Source organism: Lepisma saccharinum, chromosome 14, assembly GCF_977018435.1.
Source record: "Lepisma saccharinum chromosome 14, izLepSacc3.1, whole genome shotgun sequence".
NCBI lineage: Eukaryota > Metazoa > Arthropoda > Insecta > Zygentoma > Lepismatidae > Lepisma > Lepisma saccharinum.
Genome location: NC_139242.1, coordinates 69778108 through 69800186, shown reverse-complemented (window position 1 = coordinate 69800186; position 22079 = coordinate 69778108). Strand labels below are relative to the sequence as shown.

The following is a 22079-nucleotide window of genomic DNA, read 5'->3' as shown; positions in this document are numbered from 1 at the left end:
TATTTCCTGCGTTTGTTTATGTTGGAATAAACACAGGCTTTACGAAAAATCGTTAGCTGTATTATTTCTTCGTTTACGAGTCGACATGTGACTGGCGAACTGTTTTTCTAAAACGCGTTTATTGTTTGAAAATAGTTCTTTCTTTTAAATAGGAGAGGAGTGTTGTGAAGTTGTATGCACCCATGCGGTAGTAACATTATTTTTCCTCTAGGAGAGCTGTTGTCGAGACAAAGGATATCAAAACACGAATGTTCTGTCTACTTGTCCACTATTGTGTGTGCCGATCGAATGTCAAGATTCTGAGTTAGTTTCAGCCTACGTGCAAGCATTTACGAAGACGTGGAGCGTATGTATCCACCTAAGTGTGCTTTTCTTTCATGCTGGCTGTCTGCATAATAACACGCGAAACGAATTCATCCCGGATAACATGTATGCTTTGGTGCTATTGTCTGGCGTATCGTTTTCTACGCTAACACAGATCTTGACGTTATCTATCGCAGACGTGTGGAACAACACTGAAGGCTCTTGAAGCAATCAAAAGTAGCCCCAGCGCTTGTTGCGGTTATTCATGTGCAATGAATTATTCCGGTTATGAATTCACTAGGGGTCATATTAAATACTGTATAGTTTTAATTTTCTAAAATTTCATTTAGGACACGTCTTGCAAATTGTATTAGTATTGTTGACTTGGTTCTCTGAGACTGTCTTATGCAGTGAGTGTGTGTGATAATATGATAATGAACTCATTCCACAAAACGGGATCTATTTTTGTGAATGTATATCTGTGACATTGTAATGACAAGAAATTATTTGTAGCACTGTTCCTAAAGGTACGACATTCAATTATATTTCTTTGTATTGTTTACCCTGTCTTACAGAAAACACTTTATCTTGCTGAGAGAAGTGTCAGTGTGTCATGCACTGAATTTTAGGAAGTGGAGCAAACCGCATGCGCATAGATGACCAATAGACGAAGCGGAATGCTTCTAGGCTATGATGCCTATTTCAAAGTGAAGGCATTATACTGTACACTCCAATGCACAACCATGGTCGTGCACGCTTCAATCTTCACAACAGGTGTCGATATGAAACCCCAGGATGGAAAAGGCATGACCCAGTTCGCAAAACACGTAAAGAATGCTTGGGCAAGCGAGGAGCGGGAAGTGTGCGAGAAAAAACTTAATGTGTCCCTTTGGCAGAAGATTCTTCGCAATGTCGTTTGGGTTGTTTGTGCTTCAGTCTTAGCATTCCAGGTATGGTGCACAACACATGTGTCAGTTTACTCTGGAGAAGAGGATAACAAATGTGAGGAAGTGTATATATTTGTGCAATGATAGTCCTAATCATGCTTCTGATACCTATGAAATCGCGAAATAAATGGCGAATTTGACATGTTACGTAATTGTTCGCGATTTTCAACACATTTTGAACTTTGAAAGCAAACATTACTGGCCTGTGCGATCAGCCACTTCTGTGTGTACCTCTTAGTATCGTCGCCTTGTAATCAAGGGGTCCCGGGTTCCATACCGAGTGGAGGCATCTAGGATTTAACTTTAAACTGTAGGTCCAGTCCTGATTGGCTTTACTGTGCATAAAATGGACTTAAAACACCAACTCAATCAATCAATCATTTTGTTCTGCAAATTTATCAGTGTGGCTGAGTTAAAGATGTCCAGAAAAGAACTTTAAAACTTACAGCACCTGACATCTTTCGAGTTAGAAAAAAAAGTTCTTCATTCCAGTAATGTGGTTCCTGTGGCCGAGTGGTTTGCACATCGCGCTGCGATGCCACTGGTCCCGAGTTTGAATCCCGCTCGAGCTTGGTTGTTTGTGAACGTCCGTTCATCAATTTCACCATTTCATCACTCTTCCCATCTTCGCAAATTAGCCAAGAGGCACGAAATGCGGAGTAAAATACCTGCATCTGGGTACTATCGTGCAATTTTCCATTTGAGAGATCACCCAAGTCTTTGATAAGAGCAACGCAACGCTACATGAAGCAAAACTATATCCAAACGAACTTACTGTATTCAAGTATTGTATTGTCTATTAAACCCCCATGGAGTAGAAAAACTTTATGCCACATAAGAACATTTTCACAGACACTAGAACAACGTTTACTGCAGAAAATTTTGAAGTTTACCTGTCGACCAATAATGAACAATTTCTCCCTGGCTATAGACCAGGTGAATTTAGGAATAGTATCCAAGCTTTCAAGAGCTAACGTTACTGTAGACTTCAGAGTAGATCTCACCTGGTCTATAGCCAGATAGAAATCTGTGATAAATGGTAATGCAAGTACAAATCGTTAAGCGTGCAACTGACAAAAATAAGTTAACAGTAGATGGTATCCGAGATGGAAGCAATTAATCATCATTTTAATTGACATTAATGGCTTTTTTATTTATTTTCGAGGGGTGACGCTATTGTTAATTAATCTAGCGCCACGTGGCGACACGTGTCGGGGGTGGAGGAGGGGATGAGTCATCGATGACTCATGCACACGTGTGAGTTTGAAATTAATGGTTTTCCATTAGTGCACAAAAGATACTATTATGTATTCCGTTTTTGACCTAAGCTAACCTTTTGTTGTATATTATATATGCGTTTCTGCCGGATATGAGTCACAGATGATTTATACAGACGTTGGAGTTTGGAATTAATGGTTTCTCCATTAAGGTACAAAAGACACTATTATGGAGTTCGTTTTCGGACTATTCTAACACTATTGTTGTATATTATATATGCGTTTCTGCCGGATATGAGTCATGGGTGCTTTATGCACACGTGGGAACTTGGAATTAATGGTTTTTCCATTAATGTACAAAAGATATTTTCGGCCATTTTGGCGTCGGTGGTGAGTCATATTTGGTATAATTAAGGATCCGGATTTACCCGTATTCAACCGGTGCTGACGCGTTCGATCGGAGGTAGAAGATATTATAACACATGTTCGCTTTAAAGGCGAAGAAATTGAACGATGTATCCTATATGCAAACGAAGAATGCGAGCAGAAGATATGTTATTAATATTAACCTGTTACGGAAGAACCTGTTATGTGGTTGCATTCATCGGCACCCCCAAACCGCGCGCGTTCATGGATACGCGTGGGGGAAAAAAGGGTCGCCATTGTTACGGCCCCCTTCGCTTGGTCTTCTTCCGAAGTTGAATGGAAGTCAAGTGTCGCCAAATTTTTACACACGAGTATTGATTTTCTTTTAGGTTCCAATTTTATTTGGTGGAAGTAATCTACGCGGTATTTCTGCCGTCTTTTGTAACATTGCAAAGACTATTTGACCAAAACCGTAACGAATTTGGCTGAACTAGGAACATTCAGTTCCAGTATCTACAAGTTAAAGTGGATGCCAGCCACTATTTGCCCTTATTTCGGGGTTGCGAACCACGGACCATTTGATTATTGCCTTATATACATCAGGATTCACGTAAAATTGACCAGATGTTTTTACTGTTAGGGACAATATTTTGCATTTTTGTGTATTTTTACTCAGAAAACGCTATTTGAACGATTCAAGCAAGAGTTCGCATGGCAATTTAGACACACAAACTGTGTTTCTTCAACTTTAGCTGAAATTTAGGTTGTTTTTTACTCTATTATCACAATTTCTTCTATTCAGGCAACATTTTTTATTAAATTTTGGACTCACAAAGATATTTTTCAACTTTTAACTTGTTATTTTAAAAGTTTATTTCCATTTTTTACTCTAATATCACAATTTCTTCTATTCAGGCAACATTTTTTATTAAATTTTGGACTCACAAAGACATTTTTCAACTTTTAACTTGCTATTTTAAAAGTTTATTTCCATTTTTACTCTAATATCACAATTTCATCTATTCTGGCAGGAGTGTTTATTCCAGTTTAGACTTGCAAAGATAATTTTTTCAACTTCTTTTATTAATTTTTCTATTTATTGCCTTTTGTATCTTATATTTATTAATTCTTAACTTTGAGTTTTGTTCTTTATTTAAAAAATTTCTCTAATCACTAAGGAAGAAGTACTTTTAAGTAAAACTGTACCCACAAACTTTATTATTACTATTATTATTAGTATTATTATTATTGTTGTTGTTTTTGTTTTGATGTAGTTGTTGAATCTTGTTGTTGTTGTTAGGGTTTATTGACTTCCACTATGCTATTTTTGGTTTGCTTCGTAGGAAAGTTTGCTTATTTTAGAGTTTCCTAGGTATTTTCTTACTGTTAGGGTAGGTAAAGTTTCCTAAATATATGAGTAGGGTTCCATATATTCTTGTTCTTGCATGTTTTTCATATGATGTGATCACCACAACTCTCCAAGGGCTTTTACTGCATGTTTCCATTTTTATTGAGGCTTAGTGATTCCTAGAGCCACTTTATGCATGAGAGAAAGCTTGAAAATTTTGATCTCAGATAGCCGTCAACCTTATGTCAGAGTATTTTCGAGTATATTTTAGTCTTATTATGGCCCACTAGAATATCACGGCTTGTTTTTTTTTTTAAGTATGTTGCGCAGTTATTGTATTTTTGCTTTTGCTTTCTAGATAAACTGTATGAAATGTTTAATATTTGTACTTTTTGCACTTATAAGAGGCCAAACTTTTACTGTAACTAAAATTATTATGTCTCTAGGCACTGAAACCCCTTTACCAAGAGTACTATAACTGCATGTTTATTAATATTGTTTCTTTCATCCCTCAAATATATCAATTTAACAATATAATGACTAATCACAGGACAAGTCGATGTTAGCAGATGACTACGTGGCTCTTAAGTCCACCTGCCAAACTTTTCTTACCATGCTATTTACCCTTATAGTCTTTTATTCGGGGTACGTTTCAAGTACTATTGAATTTTTGAGTGTTTGATTAACACCAGGGGTTATTTGTATCTGTTATGCTTTATTATTTGAGGCTTCTTTTTTTATTCTACAATCACTATATGTCCCTGAGAACTAAATTTCCACTGACTGAAGCTTAAAGCTTACGCTCTGCAGCATGTTGAATGGTTAAGCACTGGTCAATATGAATTTTACAGAGGCTAGTAGGAGGCATAGGAACACACGCCAGAGCATTATTAGCGTGCAAGAAGCACTTTCAGGGAGTACTACGAGGAAACGAAGTTGATTTTTTTGAGTGCTTTACCACTTACACAGCCAATATTTGCTATTTCAAGTAACTACATGTACCAGAACATTTTACAGCCCAACACTAACTAGACTTCAATTTATACTATATTAGGGGCTAAATGTAGCAAGAACACTGATTGTACATATTTTTGAGAATCCAACTATATCAGGATTTTTTCTATGTAAGTATATTTTTATTGATTACTAACTTTAACAGACCAATCAGGAAGACAACAAAATTCACTAAACTTAGTACTATAGTGTAGGTGATTGCATGAAAAGTAGAAATTATAACATCCACAAGATTTCGCTTTTTTTGCTTTTGTGACTAATCGTGACGCTGAGGATGAATGGATGGCCAAAAATCTTAAGGACTGGATGTATTTTACCACTACAGACGCCTATGTAGAAACACTAGAGTACTGTTAGCTTTCAAAATTGAGGATATACTGTACTGTTTCTTAAATATTTTGTACTTGGCACGTTACAGTTATATCCATTTCAGGACAAATATTGCTAAAACTCTCAAATTTACTGGTACAAGTTGATATTTCTGCTATCAGAGGAATTAACAACCCTATTTTACAAACAAATGGTATTGTTTACACTTTATTTACTTCAATCTGAGACTAATATTTTACAGTAATTGAATCATTCAGCCCTAGTCAATACTTTACTGCATCAGAAAGTTTGTTATTAATCTAATAAGTATGCTATTTTGGGATATTCTAATGCAAACGTTGTTTAATTCACTGGTTATAATGCAAACTTTTGCACAAATTCGATATATTCACTACCTTCAAACCAAACAATTGTACTTATTTAGCGCATTTCATTTATATTTCTTGTAATTAACTTATGTTTCTTATAATTAACAAACTAAACTAATTACTTTGGCATGTTAAAAACCTTATTTTTTACTATTTCCTATTCTATCAGGTTCTATATTGCTGTTTTTATCAATTATGTAAGACCACACTCTGGTAAATGCCTATATATTCTCTTTTATACACACGCACGCACGCTACACACACACACACACACACACACACATACATTTACACACTTATACGAACATACATCTGACGTTTTTCAATATTTTGCTATGAAGTTTGCATCCACGCTATTCAAACAAGGGCAGGCAATGTAGTATTTATGAGTATTAGTAATCCCAAAGTGGTGTTTTTGGTGTCCAAGTTCAGATGAGAGTCTGCTATGTGCCTTTTGCAGGGGATTGCATGTGAAGTGTATGCATATTGAGCATTATTGAGTGTGTAGGCTTCCAAGTTTTGCTGTTATTTTCCTATAATTCTGCGAGACTGTAGAGAGTTCTCCCTTTTCAACCAGTTTTCTTTCATTGATTGGATACTTTTTGGGAACTTAGCAGTTTTTTATGTTATGAAGCAGATTGTTGTAGAATATTTTGCATGGTCTTTTGTGATATTGAGTGCCTGCTGTAACGGAAGTAAGTATCTTTCCTTCTTGTGTTGATGTTCTCGTGTAGGTTTCCTATTTTCGGTCAAGTTGCAGTAGGGAACTTAACAGTTTTTTATGTTATGAAGCAGATTGTTGTAGAATATTTTGCATGGTCTTTTGTGATATTGAGTGGGTGCTGTAATGGTAGTAAGTATCTTTCCTTTTTGTGTTGATGTTCTTGTGTAGGTTTCCTATTTTCTGTCAAGTTGCAGTACTTAGAATAATCGCTATTGTCTTATTGATCTACGAAGCTCCTTTGAATAATCATTTGCATGTGACCCTATACTCCACGCTGTACTTTGTTCTGGGAGCTATCTTTTGAAGCCTTGGCATTCTGCTAGTACAGCATTATTATCGTAGAGGTAAATTAGTTCGTGAAAATATGTATTTTTCTGATTAACTATAATCGCTTAGTTGTTCTAGCAGGTATAAGTAGTTACTGCTGATGTTGTTAATTTTCTATTCGCAGGGGCTATGTATGATGTAGCGTATTTGTGTTGGCTGTCCCTTTTATTCCTATGTTGTTGAGTTTCTCCATAAGCATGTCCTGTTTTACTCTATTCTAGGCCTTGTTGCTGCTAGATATCTGAGGTATGTTGCTGGTTCATATCTGAGCTAGCTTGTTTGACTATCTATTATTTTTGCTATGGCTGTGGCTATTGATGTCCCTTTCTGAATTCCATGTTGGTTTCTGTTTATCCTTGTTGCTGCTTGTTATCTGAGTTAGGTTGTTTGACTTCAGGACTATCCTTTTTTAACTTTATTGTTGATTGCTGTTTTGTGTCTTGTAATATTATTTACTATAGTAACAAAATTATTTTCCTTCCATCCCACATTTATTATTCTGAGCAACAGAACTTCTCCTTCTTTCCTATATATTTGATTATTTCTGGAGTAAAGTACATTTTTTTCAAAGTGAATGTTTTAAAAGTACAATTTTTCAAAGTGAATGTTTTAAAAGTACAATTTTTACAAAGTTAATGTTTTAAAAGTACAATTTTTACAAAGTGAATGTTTTAAAAGTACAATTTTTACAAAGTTAATGTTTTAAAAATACTATTCTTTCAAAGTTAATAATTTAAGAGTACAATTCTTCTGCTATTTGAACTTTTGTACAATTTTGTTATTTTTGTTAAAATAAATATGTTAGTTGATATAAAATTACAGTAAATTTTCAGGAATTTATATATTTAATTTCAAAATAGTGTTATTTGCTAAAGATAGCGGACAAAATAAATTAAACTTTGACAAATACTGAACAAGAAATATACAAGTATGGTGATAAATATCAATTTTTAAAAATAATTTTGTTACTATAGTAAATAATATTACAAGACACAAAACAAATAGATTCAGTAAACAAATAAAAACAAATAAGGAAATATACAAAACAGCAATCAACAATAAAGTTAAAAAAGGATAGTCCTGAAGTCAAACAACCTAACTCAGATAACAAGCAGCAACAAGGATAAACAGAAACCAACATGGAATTCAGAAAGGGACATCAATAGCCACAGCCATAGCAAAAATAATAGATAGTCAAACAAGCTAGCTCAGATATGAACCAGCAACATACCTCAGATATCTAGCAGCAACAAGGCCTAGAATAGAGTAAAACAGGACATGCTTATGGAGAAACTCAACAACATAGGAATAAAAGGGACAGCCAACACAAATACGCTACATCATACATAGCCCCTGCGAATAGAAAATTAACAACATCAGCAGTAACTACTTATACCTGCTAGAACAACTAAGCGATTATAGTTAATCAGAAAAATACATATTTTCACGAACTAATTTACCTCTACGATAATAATGCTGTACTAGCAGAATGCCAAGGCTTCAAAAGATAGCTCCCAGAACAAAGTACAGCGTGGAGTATAGGGTCACATGCAAATGATTATTCAAAGGAGCTTCGTAGATCAATAAGACAATAGCGATTATTCTAAGTACTGCAACTTGACAGAAAATAGGAAACCTACACAAGAACATCAACACAAAAAGGAAAGATACTTACTACCATTACAGCACCCACTCAATATCACAAAAGACCATGCAAAATATTCTACAACAATCTGCTTCATAACATAAAAAACTGTTAAGTTCCCTACTGCAACTTGACCGAAAATAGGAAACCTACACGAGAACATCAACACAAGAAGGAAAGATACTTACTTCCGTTACAGCAGGCACTCAATATCACAAAAGACCATGCAAAATATTCTACAACAATCTGCTTCATAACATAAAAAACTGCTAAGTTCCCAAAAAGTATCCAATCAATGAAAGAAAACTGGTTGAAAAGGGAGAACTCTCTACAGTCTCGCAGAATTATAGGAAAATAACAGCAAAACTTGGAAGCCTACACACTCAATAATGCTCAATATGCATACACTTCACATGCAATCCCCTGCAAAAGGCACATAGCAGACTCTCATCTGAACTTGGACACCAAAAACACCACTTTGGGATTACTAATACTCATAAATACTACATTGCCTGCCCTTGTTTGAATAGCGTGGATGCAAACTTCATAGCAAAATATTGAAAAACGTCAGATGTATGTTCGTATAAGTGTGTAAATGTATGTGTGTGTGTGTGTGTGTGTGTGTGTAGCGTGCGTGCGTGTGTATAAAAGAGAATATATAGGCATTTACCAGAGTGTGGTCTTACATAATTGATAAAAACAGCAATATAGAACCTGATAGAATAGGAAATAGTAAAAAATAAGGTTTTTAACATGCCAAAGTAATTAGTTTAGTTTGTTAATTATAAGAAACATAAGTTAATTACAAGAAATATAAATGAAATGCGCTAAATAAGTACAATTGTTTGGTTTGAAGGTAGTGAATATATCGAATTTGTGCAAAAGTTTGCATTATAACCAGTGAATTAAACAACGTTTGCATTAGAATATCCCAAAATAGCATACTTATTAGATTAATAACAAACTTTCTGATGCAGTAAAGTATTGACTAGGGCTGAATGATTCAATTACTGTAAAATATTAGTCTCAGATTGAAGTAAATAAAGTGTAAACAATACCATTTGTTTGTAAAATAGGGTTGTTAATTCCTCTGATAGCAGAAATATCAACTTGTACCAGTAAATTTGAGAGTTTTAGCAATATTTGTCCTGAAATGGATATAACTGTAACGTGCCAAGTACAAAATATTTAAGAAACAGTACAGTATATCCTCAATTTTGAAAGCTAACAGTACTCTAGTGTTTCTACATAGGCGTCTGTAGTGGTAAAATACATCCAGTCCTTAAGATTTTTGGCCATCCATTCATCCTCAGCGTCACGATTAGTCACAAAAGCAAAAAAAGCGAAATCTTGTGGATGTTATAATTTCTACTTTTCATGCAATCACCTACACTATAGTACTAAGTTTAGTGAATTTTGTTGTCTTCCTGATTGGTCTGTTAAAGTTAGTAATCAATAAAAATATACTTACATAGAAAAAATCCTGATATAGTTGGATTCTCAAAAATATGTACAATCAGTGTTCTTGCTACATTTAGCCCCTAATATAGTATAAATTGAAGTCTAGTTAGTGTTGGGCTGTAAAATGTTCTGGTACATGTAGTTACTTGAAATAGCAAATATTGGCTGTGTAAGTGGTAAAGCACTCAAAAAAATCAACTTCGTTTCCTCGTAGTACTCCCTGAAAGTGCTTCTTGCACGCTAATAATGCTCTGGCGTGTGTTCCTATGCCTCCTACTAGCCTCTGTAAAATTCATATTGACCAGTGCTTAACCATTCAACATGCTGCAGAGCGTAAGCTTTAAGCTTCAGTCAGTGGAAATTTAGTTCTCAGGGACATATAGTGATTGTAGAATAAAAAAAGAAGCCTCAAATAATAAAGCATAACAGATACAAATAACCCCTGGTGTTAATCAAACACTCAAAAATTCAATAGTACTTGAAACGTACCCCGAATAAAAGACTATAAGGGTAAATAGCATGGTAAGAAAAGTTTGGCAGGTGGACTTAAGAGCCACGTAGTCATCTGCTAACATCGACTTGTCCTGTGATTAGTCATTATATTGTTAAATTGATATATTTGAGGGATGAAAGAAACAATATTAATAAACATGCAGTTATAGTACTCTTGGTAAAGGGGTTTCAGTGCCTAGAGACATAATAATTTTAGTTACAGTAAAAGTTTGGCCTCTTATAAGTGCAAAAAGTACAAATATTAAACATTTCATACAGTTTATCTAGAAAGCAAAAGCAAAAATACAATAACTGCGCAACATACTTAAAAAAAAAAACAAGCCGTGATATTCTAGTGGGCCATAATAAGACTAAAATATACTCGAAAATACTCTGACATAAGGTTGACGGCTATCTGAGATCAAAATTTTCAAGCTTTCTCTCATGCATAAAGTGGCTCTAGGAATCACTAAGCCTCAATAAAAATGGAAACATGCAGTAAAAGCCCTTGGAGAGTTGTGGTGATCACATCATATGAAAAACATGCAAGAACAAGAATATATGGAACCCTACTCATATATTTAGGAAACTTTACCTACCCTAACAGTAAGAAAATACCTAGGAAACTCTAAAATAAGCAAACTTTCCTACGAAGCAAACCAAAAATAGCATAGTGGAAGTCAATAAACCCTAACAACAACAACAAGATTCAACAACTACATCAAAACAAAAACAACAACAATAATAATAATACTAATAATAATAGTAATAATAAAGTTTGTGGGTACAGTTTTACTTAAAAGTACTTCTTCCTTAGTGATTAGAGAAATTTTTTAAATAAAGAACAAAACTCAAAGTTAAGAATTAATAAATATAAGATACAAAAGGCAATAAATAGAAAAATTAATAAAAGAAGTTGAAAAAATTATCTTTGCAAGTCTAAACTGGAATAAACACTCCTGCCAGAATAGATGAAATTGTGATATTAGAGTAAAAATGGAAATAAACTTTTAAAATAGCAAGTTAAAAGTTGAAAAATGTCTTTGTGAGTCCAAAATTTAATAAAAAATGTTGCCTGAATAGAAGAAATTGTGATATTAGAGTAAAAAATGGAAATAAACTTTTAAAATAACAAGTTAAAAGTTGAAAAATATCTTTGTGAGTCCAAAATTTAATAAAAAATGTTGCCTGAATAGAAGAAATTGTGATAATAGAGTAAAAAACAACCTAAATTTCAGCTAAAGTTGAAGAAACACAGTTTGTGTGTCTAAATTGCCATGCGAACTCTTGCTTGAATCGTTCAAATAGCGTTTTCTGAGTAAAAATACACAAAAATGCGAAATATTGTCCCTAACAGTAAAAACATCTGGTCAATTTTACGTGAATCCTGATGTATATAAGGCAATAATCAAATGGTCCGTGGTTCGCAACCCCGAAATAAGGGCAAATAGTGGCTGGCATCCACTTTAACTTGTAGATACTGGAACTGAATGTTCCTAGTTCAGCCAAATTCGTTACGGTTTTGGTCAAATAGTCTTTGCAATGTTACAAAAGACGGCAGAAATACCGCGTAGATTACTTCCACCAAATAAAATTGGAACCTAAAAGAAAATCAATACTCGTGTGTAAAAATTTGGCGACACTTGACTTCCATTCAACTTCGGAAGAAGACCAAGCGAAGGGGGCCGTAACAATGGCGACCCTTTTTTCCCCCACGCGTATCCATGAACGCGCGCGGTTTGGGGGTGCCGATGAATGCAACCACATAACAGGTTCTTCCGTAACAGGTTAATATTAATAACATATCTTCTGCTCGCATTCTTCGTTTGCATATAGGATACATCGTTCAATTTCTTCGCCTTTAAAGCGAACATGTGTTATAATATCTTCTACCTCCGATCGAACGCGTCAGCACCGGTTGAATACGGGTAAATCCGGATCCTTAATTATACCAAATATGACTCACCACCGACGCCAAAATGGCCGAAAATATCTTTTGTACATTAATGGAAAAACCATTAATTCCAAGTTCCCACGTGTGCATAAAGCACCCATGACTCATATCCGGCAGAAACGCATATATAATATACAACAATAGTGTTAGAATAGTCCGAAAACGAACTCCATAATAGTGTCTTTTGTACCTTAATGGAGAAACCATTAATTCCAAACTCCAACGTCTGTATAAATCATCTGTGACTCATATCCGGCAGAAACGCATATATAATATACAACAAAAGGTTAGCTTAGGTCAAAAACGGAATACATAATAGTATCTTTTGTGCACTAATGGAAAACCATTAATTTCAAACTCACACGTGTGCATGAGTCATCGATGACTCATCTCCTCCTCCACCCCCGACACGTGTCGCCACGTGGCGCTAGATTAATTAACAATAGCGTCACCCCTCGAAAATAAATAAAAAAGCCATTAATGTCAATTAAAATGATGATTAATTGCTTCCATCTCGGATACCATCTACTGTTAACAATTCCAATTGTGCACTACCTAATTTAATATTTTTAAATGCCATAATTTATTTATAGTTCCTGTTTGCCTACTTATTCTAGAGACTCTTGGTGCTTTGTTGAATACCACACAGGTTTTGTTGTAACCTAGCCACTATGCAAACCAATTAACAGTTCCGTGTTTTGGGTTGCATAACGGTTAGGATGACGAGATTGCTTTTTCTTTTATTTGACTTCCAACGGAAATACAATTTTTCCAACATGAACACAGTAAAATGCCCATGGAAAAATTCTCACCATATTGTGAATACGATTTTAAAATTAAAATCATTTTAATAATATTTACAGGTTCTGTGAAAATGTAATTGAAATTAGAATTTTGACAGCACCATCATTTTATTCTCATCATCACGATTAGCAATAAGTGGCAGAAAGGGGATGTAAAATATGAAATACGAAAATACAGGTCTAACAAATAATTAAATAACATTGATTGTTTCAGCTGTACGAATGCATAGAGAAACTTCGATTTCCTGCTGTGTCCACTCATTCGCACGTCCTGTTCAATGACACATTAGAATATCCAGCCCTCACAGCATGTCTCACCGATGGCATCAAGTTTGATGTCCTGAAAGTAAGTACACTATAAATAAAATACGAGTATTTAATTTTATACCTGTAAATATATATATATATATATATTCTCCCGCCTCTTGTATTTACATTCTATTTATCCTGTATATTTAATGAACAGTGAAGATTGCAAAATTTCAAGTCATTCGGTTATGATATAAGTTCGGCCAGCCATACAAATCTTCGAGTTAACTGCAAGATATTGCACGTTTATCGTTCGGCGGGTGTGATTGTGGATGTGGTAAAAAACAAAAATTGTATAACAAAGCTAGGTCAATATTTTCAGTGATTTAAGAACAACAAATTGATGTGCAAAACCTTAGTAAGTTTTGAACATTCCATTCTCAAATGTCCACACTGAAATAATTTTTTCAATGATGAACAATAATTGGACTGATGAGAGGGAGAAATCAAAGCAGCTTGGAACTAATAGCAGTAATTAATTATGACTGTAGTTGTAGAGTTTTAAAAATATGTGCCAGACAAGAAATGTTTGGTTCTGCAGCATCAGATAAGAAATACCAGTACATATAGATTACGACTAAGAAACATGCAAATTTGTAAATTTGTTTCCTTTCTGCCTCAGTTTCCACCACTTTCTTTGGATACGTTATTTGTTTTTCCACCGTTTCATGTTGGTATATTTCCCGTTTGGGCACTGAGCGCGTTTCTCGATACTTTTACAACACATGATGTGGTTAGCGTTTGTCATTTATTTTTCCTTGCTTCCTTGCAACACTGTCACACGCAGTATCATGACAGGAAGAAACGTGACAGATGCGATCAAATATATGTTGAGTTGCCAAATGCAGGTGGCAGAACAGGTTTTTTGAAAGTTCTTAGCGCTGAACCGTGACACATTCGCGAATAAGGTTCAACAATGGAATACTAGTAGCATTAATATTAATATATTAATACAGTTCATGAACAGCATGAGATTCTATGATGGTATACAAATGACACCTCTCAGTGTACGGGAGAATATTAAGATTTGCAGTCAAAACAAAACTCAGAACTTGCGTTTAAAATATAGATTCAGAATCTATTTTTACGATTATGCAGTTCATAAAAAAATGTACCTAAGTATACAAGGGCAAAATGATATCCACAAAATATCAACTCAGTCAAAATAGACGCACAATGACAAAATAATGTAGAAACATATAGACAATATCACACGCCGAGACAGCGTTCTCAACAAGGGTTTAGGGTTCGAAACCCGACAACAAGAATTCAAACAAATTCGTCCGCACAGAGACCCTCTACAAGCGCCGGGGCGAAAACGAGAGGGCGGGCCGTAGGGTGTATTGCACCCCACACTAGTCCTCCATACGAACCTCACCCCAACGAGCACCAGGGTATCTCGAGACCATGCACATGTCAAAATTCAACATTGAAATAATCACAAAATGGCAAATAAGCAACTACAAACTCCTCAATAAGTGCCAGGGTACAAAGAGTTATGTATAGCAAGAGGGCCGTAAGGTGTATTGCACCCGACACAGGTCCCCCACACGAACCACACCCCAACAAGCACCAAGGAGAATCGAAGCAAAGCACATTAGACATTTATGTACTTCAAATTGCAAATGAAAAATGGTTCAGAATCTGGACCGACTGGCTCGTATTTATACTCTTTTCGTCGCCACAGATGACTAGTATCAGAATGGAAATTATATACGCAAAAGCGTGTAAAAACATTAATACAGAATAATAAAATGCACAAAAGACACAGTAACAGCACAAAATTATAGAATGCATTTTGCAATTAAAGCATTCTTTAAATAACTCAAAACTTTACTAGAAAACTAGAAAAACTAATACCGGGGCGTCAGCAACTAGATTAATATATACAAGGTGAGACTGTGTACTTCAACAGTCTGACATCACTCAAATATTTCGAAAGTAAATAAAATATAGAAATAAATCGAAATCTGCAGCACAAATAGATTGCAAATTACACAAAAAACAATAACATATATTATCCCGTGCTTAAAACTGTTCATGGGAAATGTCCTTTCATTTCTACAGAAACACATACACACGATTCCATGGTGAACCAAACACGTCACGTCAAGCTTTTTACAATGAGTTAAGTGTTCGTGTTAATCACACACAGATACGGTACCAACACAACAGTTTGGCACAATTTCAATGTGCAAGGGCAAGCTTCTCCCAACTAAAAAGAACACTGTAGTGGGAAAATGAACTTGCTCTCGATCTTGGCGCAACCACAAGGGGGTCCCAGGAAGGACATGTCAACCGACGAAGCAACGACAAAACTGGTGCGGAGATACCTTGTTTATTTTGGTGTCGTATTTTAAACATATTCCAGCGAAGGTTCATGTAAAAAATGAAATGTATAGATGTATTAACATTGTACTGTACTAATACCAATGTAATTATACTAAATTATATTTGTTATATATTATGTTATTAAATATTATTGTAATTGTCAAATTTTTATTTCCAGATTTATGTAAAATGCAAATTTCAAATAAAGTAATGGAGCGTAACAATAACGGGGGAACCGTAAAACGAGCAACTGCCGTCCCAGTTTTTTTCACAGAGGCACTGGGACATGCGCATACCCTCGAATGTATGCGGGTGGAGGTTAGGATACATTCGGGGGTTCCCCCCTTATTGTCCTCTATACGTTTCTGTAGTCCTCCTGCGCCGGCGCCGTTTTAAAGACACCCTGTGTGTGTGTGTGTGTGTGTGTGTGTGTGTTTGTATTTGGTGTGTATCATGTGTGTGTAATTGGTGTGTAATGTGTGTGTGTTTGTATTTGGTGTGTATCATGTGTGTGTAATTGGTGTCTAATGTGTGTGTGTGTGTGTGTGTGTGTGTGTGTCTGTGTGTTTTGTGTGTAGTGCGTGAGTGCATGCGTGCATGTGTGTGTGTTTGAGTGTGTGTGTGTGTGTGTGAGAGAGAGAGAGAGAGAGAGAGAGAGAGAGAGAAAGGTGGAACACACAAAGAAATATAGATAGTATTGTTAGCAGTGGCGTGGCGTGGCGTGACTTTTTCAAAAGTGTTACCGGCTATCAGTACGACAATTGTGCTTGCTAGACGTTATCCACCCCCCTTCCCCTTTACGGTAAAGAAAACATGTCTTCGAGCTAGATATTTGTTCATTTCGTTCTTGTTTTGCAATCAGCACAGTGATTTAGCCACAAACACTCCTAGAAAGAATTACCACTCATGAGACAGTTACCACGAAAATCCAATGAATAGTGGTAGACCCTTGTCAATTCTTCATCTGTCTCTGTTTCTTTGCAATTAGCTGCGAAGGGGAAGAAGAAGAACCACACTTTTGTCGGGTCAGTTTGATTTGTGTGGTGAGCACTGAGCAGACGGCAGACCTCAGCTCATTTGTGAAAGAGAAGCCCAGCTGTACGTACTACTGTTGTTGCCAACTTAGTGTTTTGGATCAAGGTTTGTCCAAATCACGAATCGCACCAAGGAACTATATTTACGTCTATTACGTAACTGGTCTCAGTTGTAGTTCAATCCCCTTGGTTTTGCAGTCTACCTCTACTTGCTTCACAGAAATGGTATTCCTATTTTAGGCGGGATTTAGCTCTTTTTCTGCCAATCCGATGTGACAACACTGGCTGATCCGGTAGGTCTGAACGGCAACAGGCCCCCTTAACAGGCATATGAATAACCCCATAAAGTCCTTCCCCGCTCTTTCCTTGCACTGGCGCCCTCTTCTCCCTTCTTGCCTCTTCAGGGTAGCGGAACGACCTCCCTCTTCGCTTCTGTCGGCTGCAGAAAAAATGTCCTAAGCAATATCTACTCGACGGCAACGGTGTTCATTAACGTATTTCACAATGTTGTCATTTCATTGAAACAACTTTTTAATTCTTTGCATTTTGCTGTTACCTGCGGTAACACCGGCTACATGCACGCCACGCCTCTGATTGTTAGTAAAGTATATTTGATATCTAATTGCATGCTTTGTTGTTACAAGAAAAGAAATTCCTCCTCCTGTGAAATTTTACAAGGGGTTATTTTAGGGAGATTTTGGTGTAGAGAAATCCAAACCATTCACTCCCTGGTATTCCCTCGCTTCACCTCTTCCTATCTGACAGGAACATTAGTACCTGAGAATCAACCATTATTAACCTCAAATCTTTCAATTATTAATCAAGCATTGTTCATATTTATCCCAAATATGTGAACAATAATCAATCACTTTTTATTTACAGAAAAAGTTCAATGTATCGCAATCCGACTTCAAGTTCACACTTCACTGGAGAAACTTTCTATGGAACACGTACTCTTTAGATGATGTGTGGAATGACGTCACATTCTCTCAAAAAGAAGCTCTTGTTTTGTGTGGGCTGAATCGCCGAATGGACAGTAAGCCATTACATATTTATGACAAATTATATCATAAAGTTGTATTTCCACTCTTATACTACTACTTTATTATCGCAATCAATTTCTATAGTTAAAATTGCATGAGCACCTTAGAGCTCGTCTAGTGGGGCCCTTCTGTTATATCAATATTACTAAGGTATAAAGAATAAAATAAAATACGATGAATGACCTGCACAAACAAATGGACGTTACCTATTATGTACACTGTCTGTTTTGAATATTTTTTTTTAATTCTGAATGTAAAATTTTAGGTGAATCAGCACTTAAGCTATTTTGCACCCGTCATATAATACGGAGTCCAGTTCCTAATGTCGGGGCGGGACTAAAATATTCTGACCAGTTGAAAGCTGAGGCTGTAAAGGGGCACTCAGCACAAACAAGGACAAACACAGGACAACACACACACAGTTCTACGAAGATTATACTGGCCGTCGTTCCAGACACCAAAGCCTCGTTAGTCTAAAAGTACTGTCCAGGGTGTATTACGTGAAAGTGAGGTTGACAATTGGGTGTACAATGTGTGTGTGTGTGGTGTGTGTGTATGTGTGTGTGTTTCTGTGTATATGTATTCTCCCTTCTTGAAACGAGAGTTACTATATTTCAACTAGCAATTAATACTTAATTCGGTACCAGTTTCATACATCGGAGACACATTTCTTCAATTTTACACCAGAAACTACTTACGGAAATGAGTTTCTCCAAGGTTTACAATGTTCGTCGAGTTATTTTCTTTCATCGTGGAATATATTTGACCGGGAAATCATGTATTTTACAAGAGAAATATCTCACCGACGCACAATTACCATTGCTTTCATTTGGTTGCCCTACGACAACCGGATGCTGCGTACGTTTGATGACGTAAGCTCCTGTCAGTGTTTCAACCCCCCTTTTTATTTACTATGCTTGCCTATCGTAACCAAACCTAACCTAACCTTATCGGAAATGGTTCGTGGGGCTATCCGTGAATGGTTCGTGGGGCTATCAGCGAATGGTTTCTGGGGTATCCGTGTATGGTTCGTGGGGCTATCCGTCAGCTACCCGAGCATAATGTATAATTTCCACCGGTGACGAACACGATAGTAGATATTTTTCGGTGAAGAATGTTGAAACACTGCATATCCACAACTTGAGTCAAGATGTGCCCGCGATATTGTGTGTTCCGGAAGCGAAGAAAGGAATAAAAGACAAGCACTCAAAATGTGAAAAATTGCGTTTGTTTTCGTGTAAAAAGCATAATGGCACCTTGAACTATGTTCCGCAATACACAATTGGTAAGTACGAATCATGCGAAACACAAAATATGCGATTTTAATGTGTCTCCGATCTATGAAACTGGTACCCTTAATTCTTTAAATGTTGCTAGTACTGCATTTGTTGGAACATGCTGGAATGATTTTGAAAAAAGGAAGAAGAGAAATGACTTTCTGTTTTCTCTTTCATACAGATTTAAGAATAGAAGTCCAGGATTCACTATCGTATGGCAAATGTTTCACTATGGTCCCACTGATAAAACCTTCTGACACCTCTATAAAATCTGGGTATATGTTGCTGTTTAAAGCTGACTTTAAGGTGAAGTCTGTGCCCTATGGCTTTGAGGATAGTGGTTGGCATATCTATTTACACGATGCTAAAGAACCATGGACAGGTAATCCAATATAATAGACATACATTTTATTCTTGAATATTTACATTATAATATATGAAATGTGACAGTATTTAAATTGCTGTTTCATTTACTTACAGATTTGTGTACCATGCAACTTATAGTTAAGAGCATTTGAAAATATTTGCTAACACCTTGAATATCACGCTTTCATTCTAGTCTACCCTCGTAAATAGATACTACTCATGTAAAAATACCTTTAAGTAAAGGCTTAAGTTTGCCACAATTTGAAGTAACGAAATGTTTGAAAATTGTAAGTTATTATACTTAATTTGTTTTGCAGAAGTAAAATTCTACAACTCAATGTATGAGAAGATAGTCCTTCCATATGAAGAGGTTTTCAAAGTAAAGCTCACGGTCTCTCAGTACCACAAAGTGAGTCGTCAGAACTTTCCCTGTAGAGATGGAGCGAATTATAGTTTCGTAGAGGTAAGAATTTGCAATATAGCTGCAATTGAAACTTACATCACAGTCTACATTTGACAATACATAAGAAAGCATTGAAACAAATTGCACGCAACAACAGTAACACGCATTGACAAATGCTTATATACATAAGTAGTTTGAGTATGTTATATTACACTAAATATATTCATGATAATAACTTCCTTAAACCATCAGTACAGAACTCGAAATAATTTCAATTCGTCATTTCCATTTTGGATTAAAATTTGAGATTAACTAATATAAAATATTTCCCGATGTCAATATAACATTTACTGAAATGAATCGTGTGCGGTGCTGAATCAAGCAGGGAAACAGGTCACTGGCAAACCAATATAGAGGAATCTCGAGTTCACATTTTTCAGGGGATCAAGATGAAAAAAACAACTTAAAATGTGGAATAATGTAAAATTCGGTAACACGGGCAGGCGCGCATGAGAGAGAAAGAAAGGAGGGATCCATAGAGTCCAGTGTCAGAAAAACTCAATGTCAAAGATTCTGGGTTCAAATTCCGGGCAGAGCATTTATGTGATTAGACATGTTTGTTCTTTAATAGGTTCGGTGTGGTATTTTTAAAAAATCCCAGTGAGAGAAGGAGAATTTAAGTAACATCTTTCGAAGCATGTGGATATTACTTAAATAGTACACTCATACACACGATTTGTAATCAAGGGGTTCGATACCTGGTGGAGACACATTGCACAGTGGTTCAGATCCCACTTCAAACTGTAGCCTATCCCGATTAGCCTATCTGTGAATAAAGTGGACTTAAAACATCAAACTCAAACACACACTATAATATCAAATGAAAGTAAAGTTCTCCCCTGTGCTTTGCACCATGCCATGAAGGCGTATAGGTGGTGTGTAGTTAGGACCCCACACTTTCTTGATCTCGGCCGAAGATGGTAATGATGTAACCAGTAACCAGTGAACGGAATTCCCCATCTCATTACAAATACCACCATGCACGCATATATTTACATATTTTTATTAATTTCCCTCTTTCTTGATGGCGAAGTTAAGGCACAAGCCTTTTCTTCCACTTAACCATCTCTAATTTACATTATAGAAAAATTGATAAGTGTGAAATATTAAGAACTAAAAACCTTAGAATACAAAGCAAAAAAGAAAAGAAAAACACAGAAAGTACATAGAGTAAGATGGGGCAAGACTGCGCAGTTTTTGTTCATTATGTTTTATTGAAGTTATAAATCTATAGTAACATACAGAAAAAGTAACACAGAATGGACTATCCTTTTCCAACATACAGTAAATTTCCGGAAGCTCAGTAAACAATATTTCAGCAGAAAATAAACGAAAAGCATGACCATGCAAACGCGCAGTCTTACCCGCTGCACGGATTAACGTTTGGGCACATGCGAACTTTACGCTGATAATTATGCAAGGTTTTTGACAAATTTTACTTGTATATGTATAGTAATATAATATTTGTACTGTACATTTCCAGTGTGAAGAAATGTGTAGATGGAAGCGCATAACTGAGGAGTTAGGTTGTCGATTACCCTGGATGAAACCACATGACGTACCAGTCTGCAACACTTATGCAAAGACATCTTCAATTTCTGATTTTTACGATAACCACTACTACGAGGAATGCTCCTGCCCACGACCTTGCTTCTTTAATCTCTACACTACCTACCTGATGGATCGGGCGCCATTTAAGGGAAGCGGTTACAGTGGTCTTTGGATCGCGTACACTACACCTATTGTCCAGAAAATGGAGGAAGTGTGGTCCTACGATGGGTCCCAGTTTCTAGCCGATGTCGGAGGATCTCTGGGATTTTTGTTAGGTGTTTCTGTTTTGAGCATAGTTTATCTCTTGGAAGACATTGTACGTCTTATTCTGGCACAAATGAGATCAGTCGGCTCGGCAGTGAAAATGGTTTATAATTAGGGAGGTTGATTTTTCACCACTGTTGTT

General features: G+C 36.0%; 1 protein-coding gene across 1 annotated transcript; it reads left to right on the top strand.

Annotated features, from left to right (window-relative positions):
- The first annotated feature begins 1046 nt into the window (after positions 1-1046).
- LOC145998399 (uncharacterized) lies at positions 1047-22052 on the top strand. Its single transcript, XM_083134804.1, has 5 exons — positions 1047-1253; positions 13514-13645; positions 17856-18009; positions 19977-20068; positions 21606-22052. Exons 1-5 carry the CDS (start codon positions 1047-1049, stop codon positions 22050-22052), a joined length of 1032 nt encoding a protein of 343 aa, XP_082990930.1.
- Positions 22053-22079: the final 27 nt, after the last annotated feature.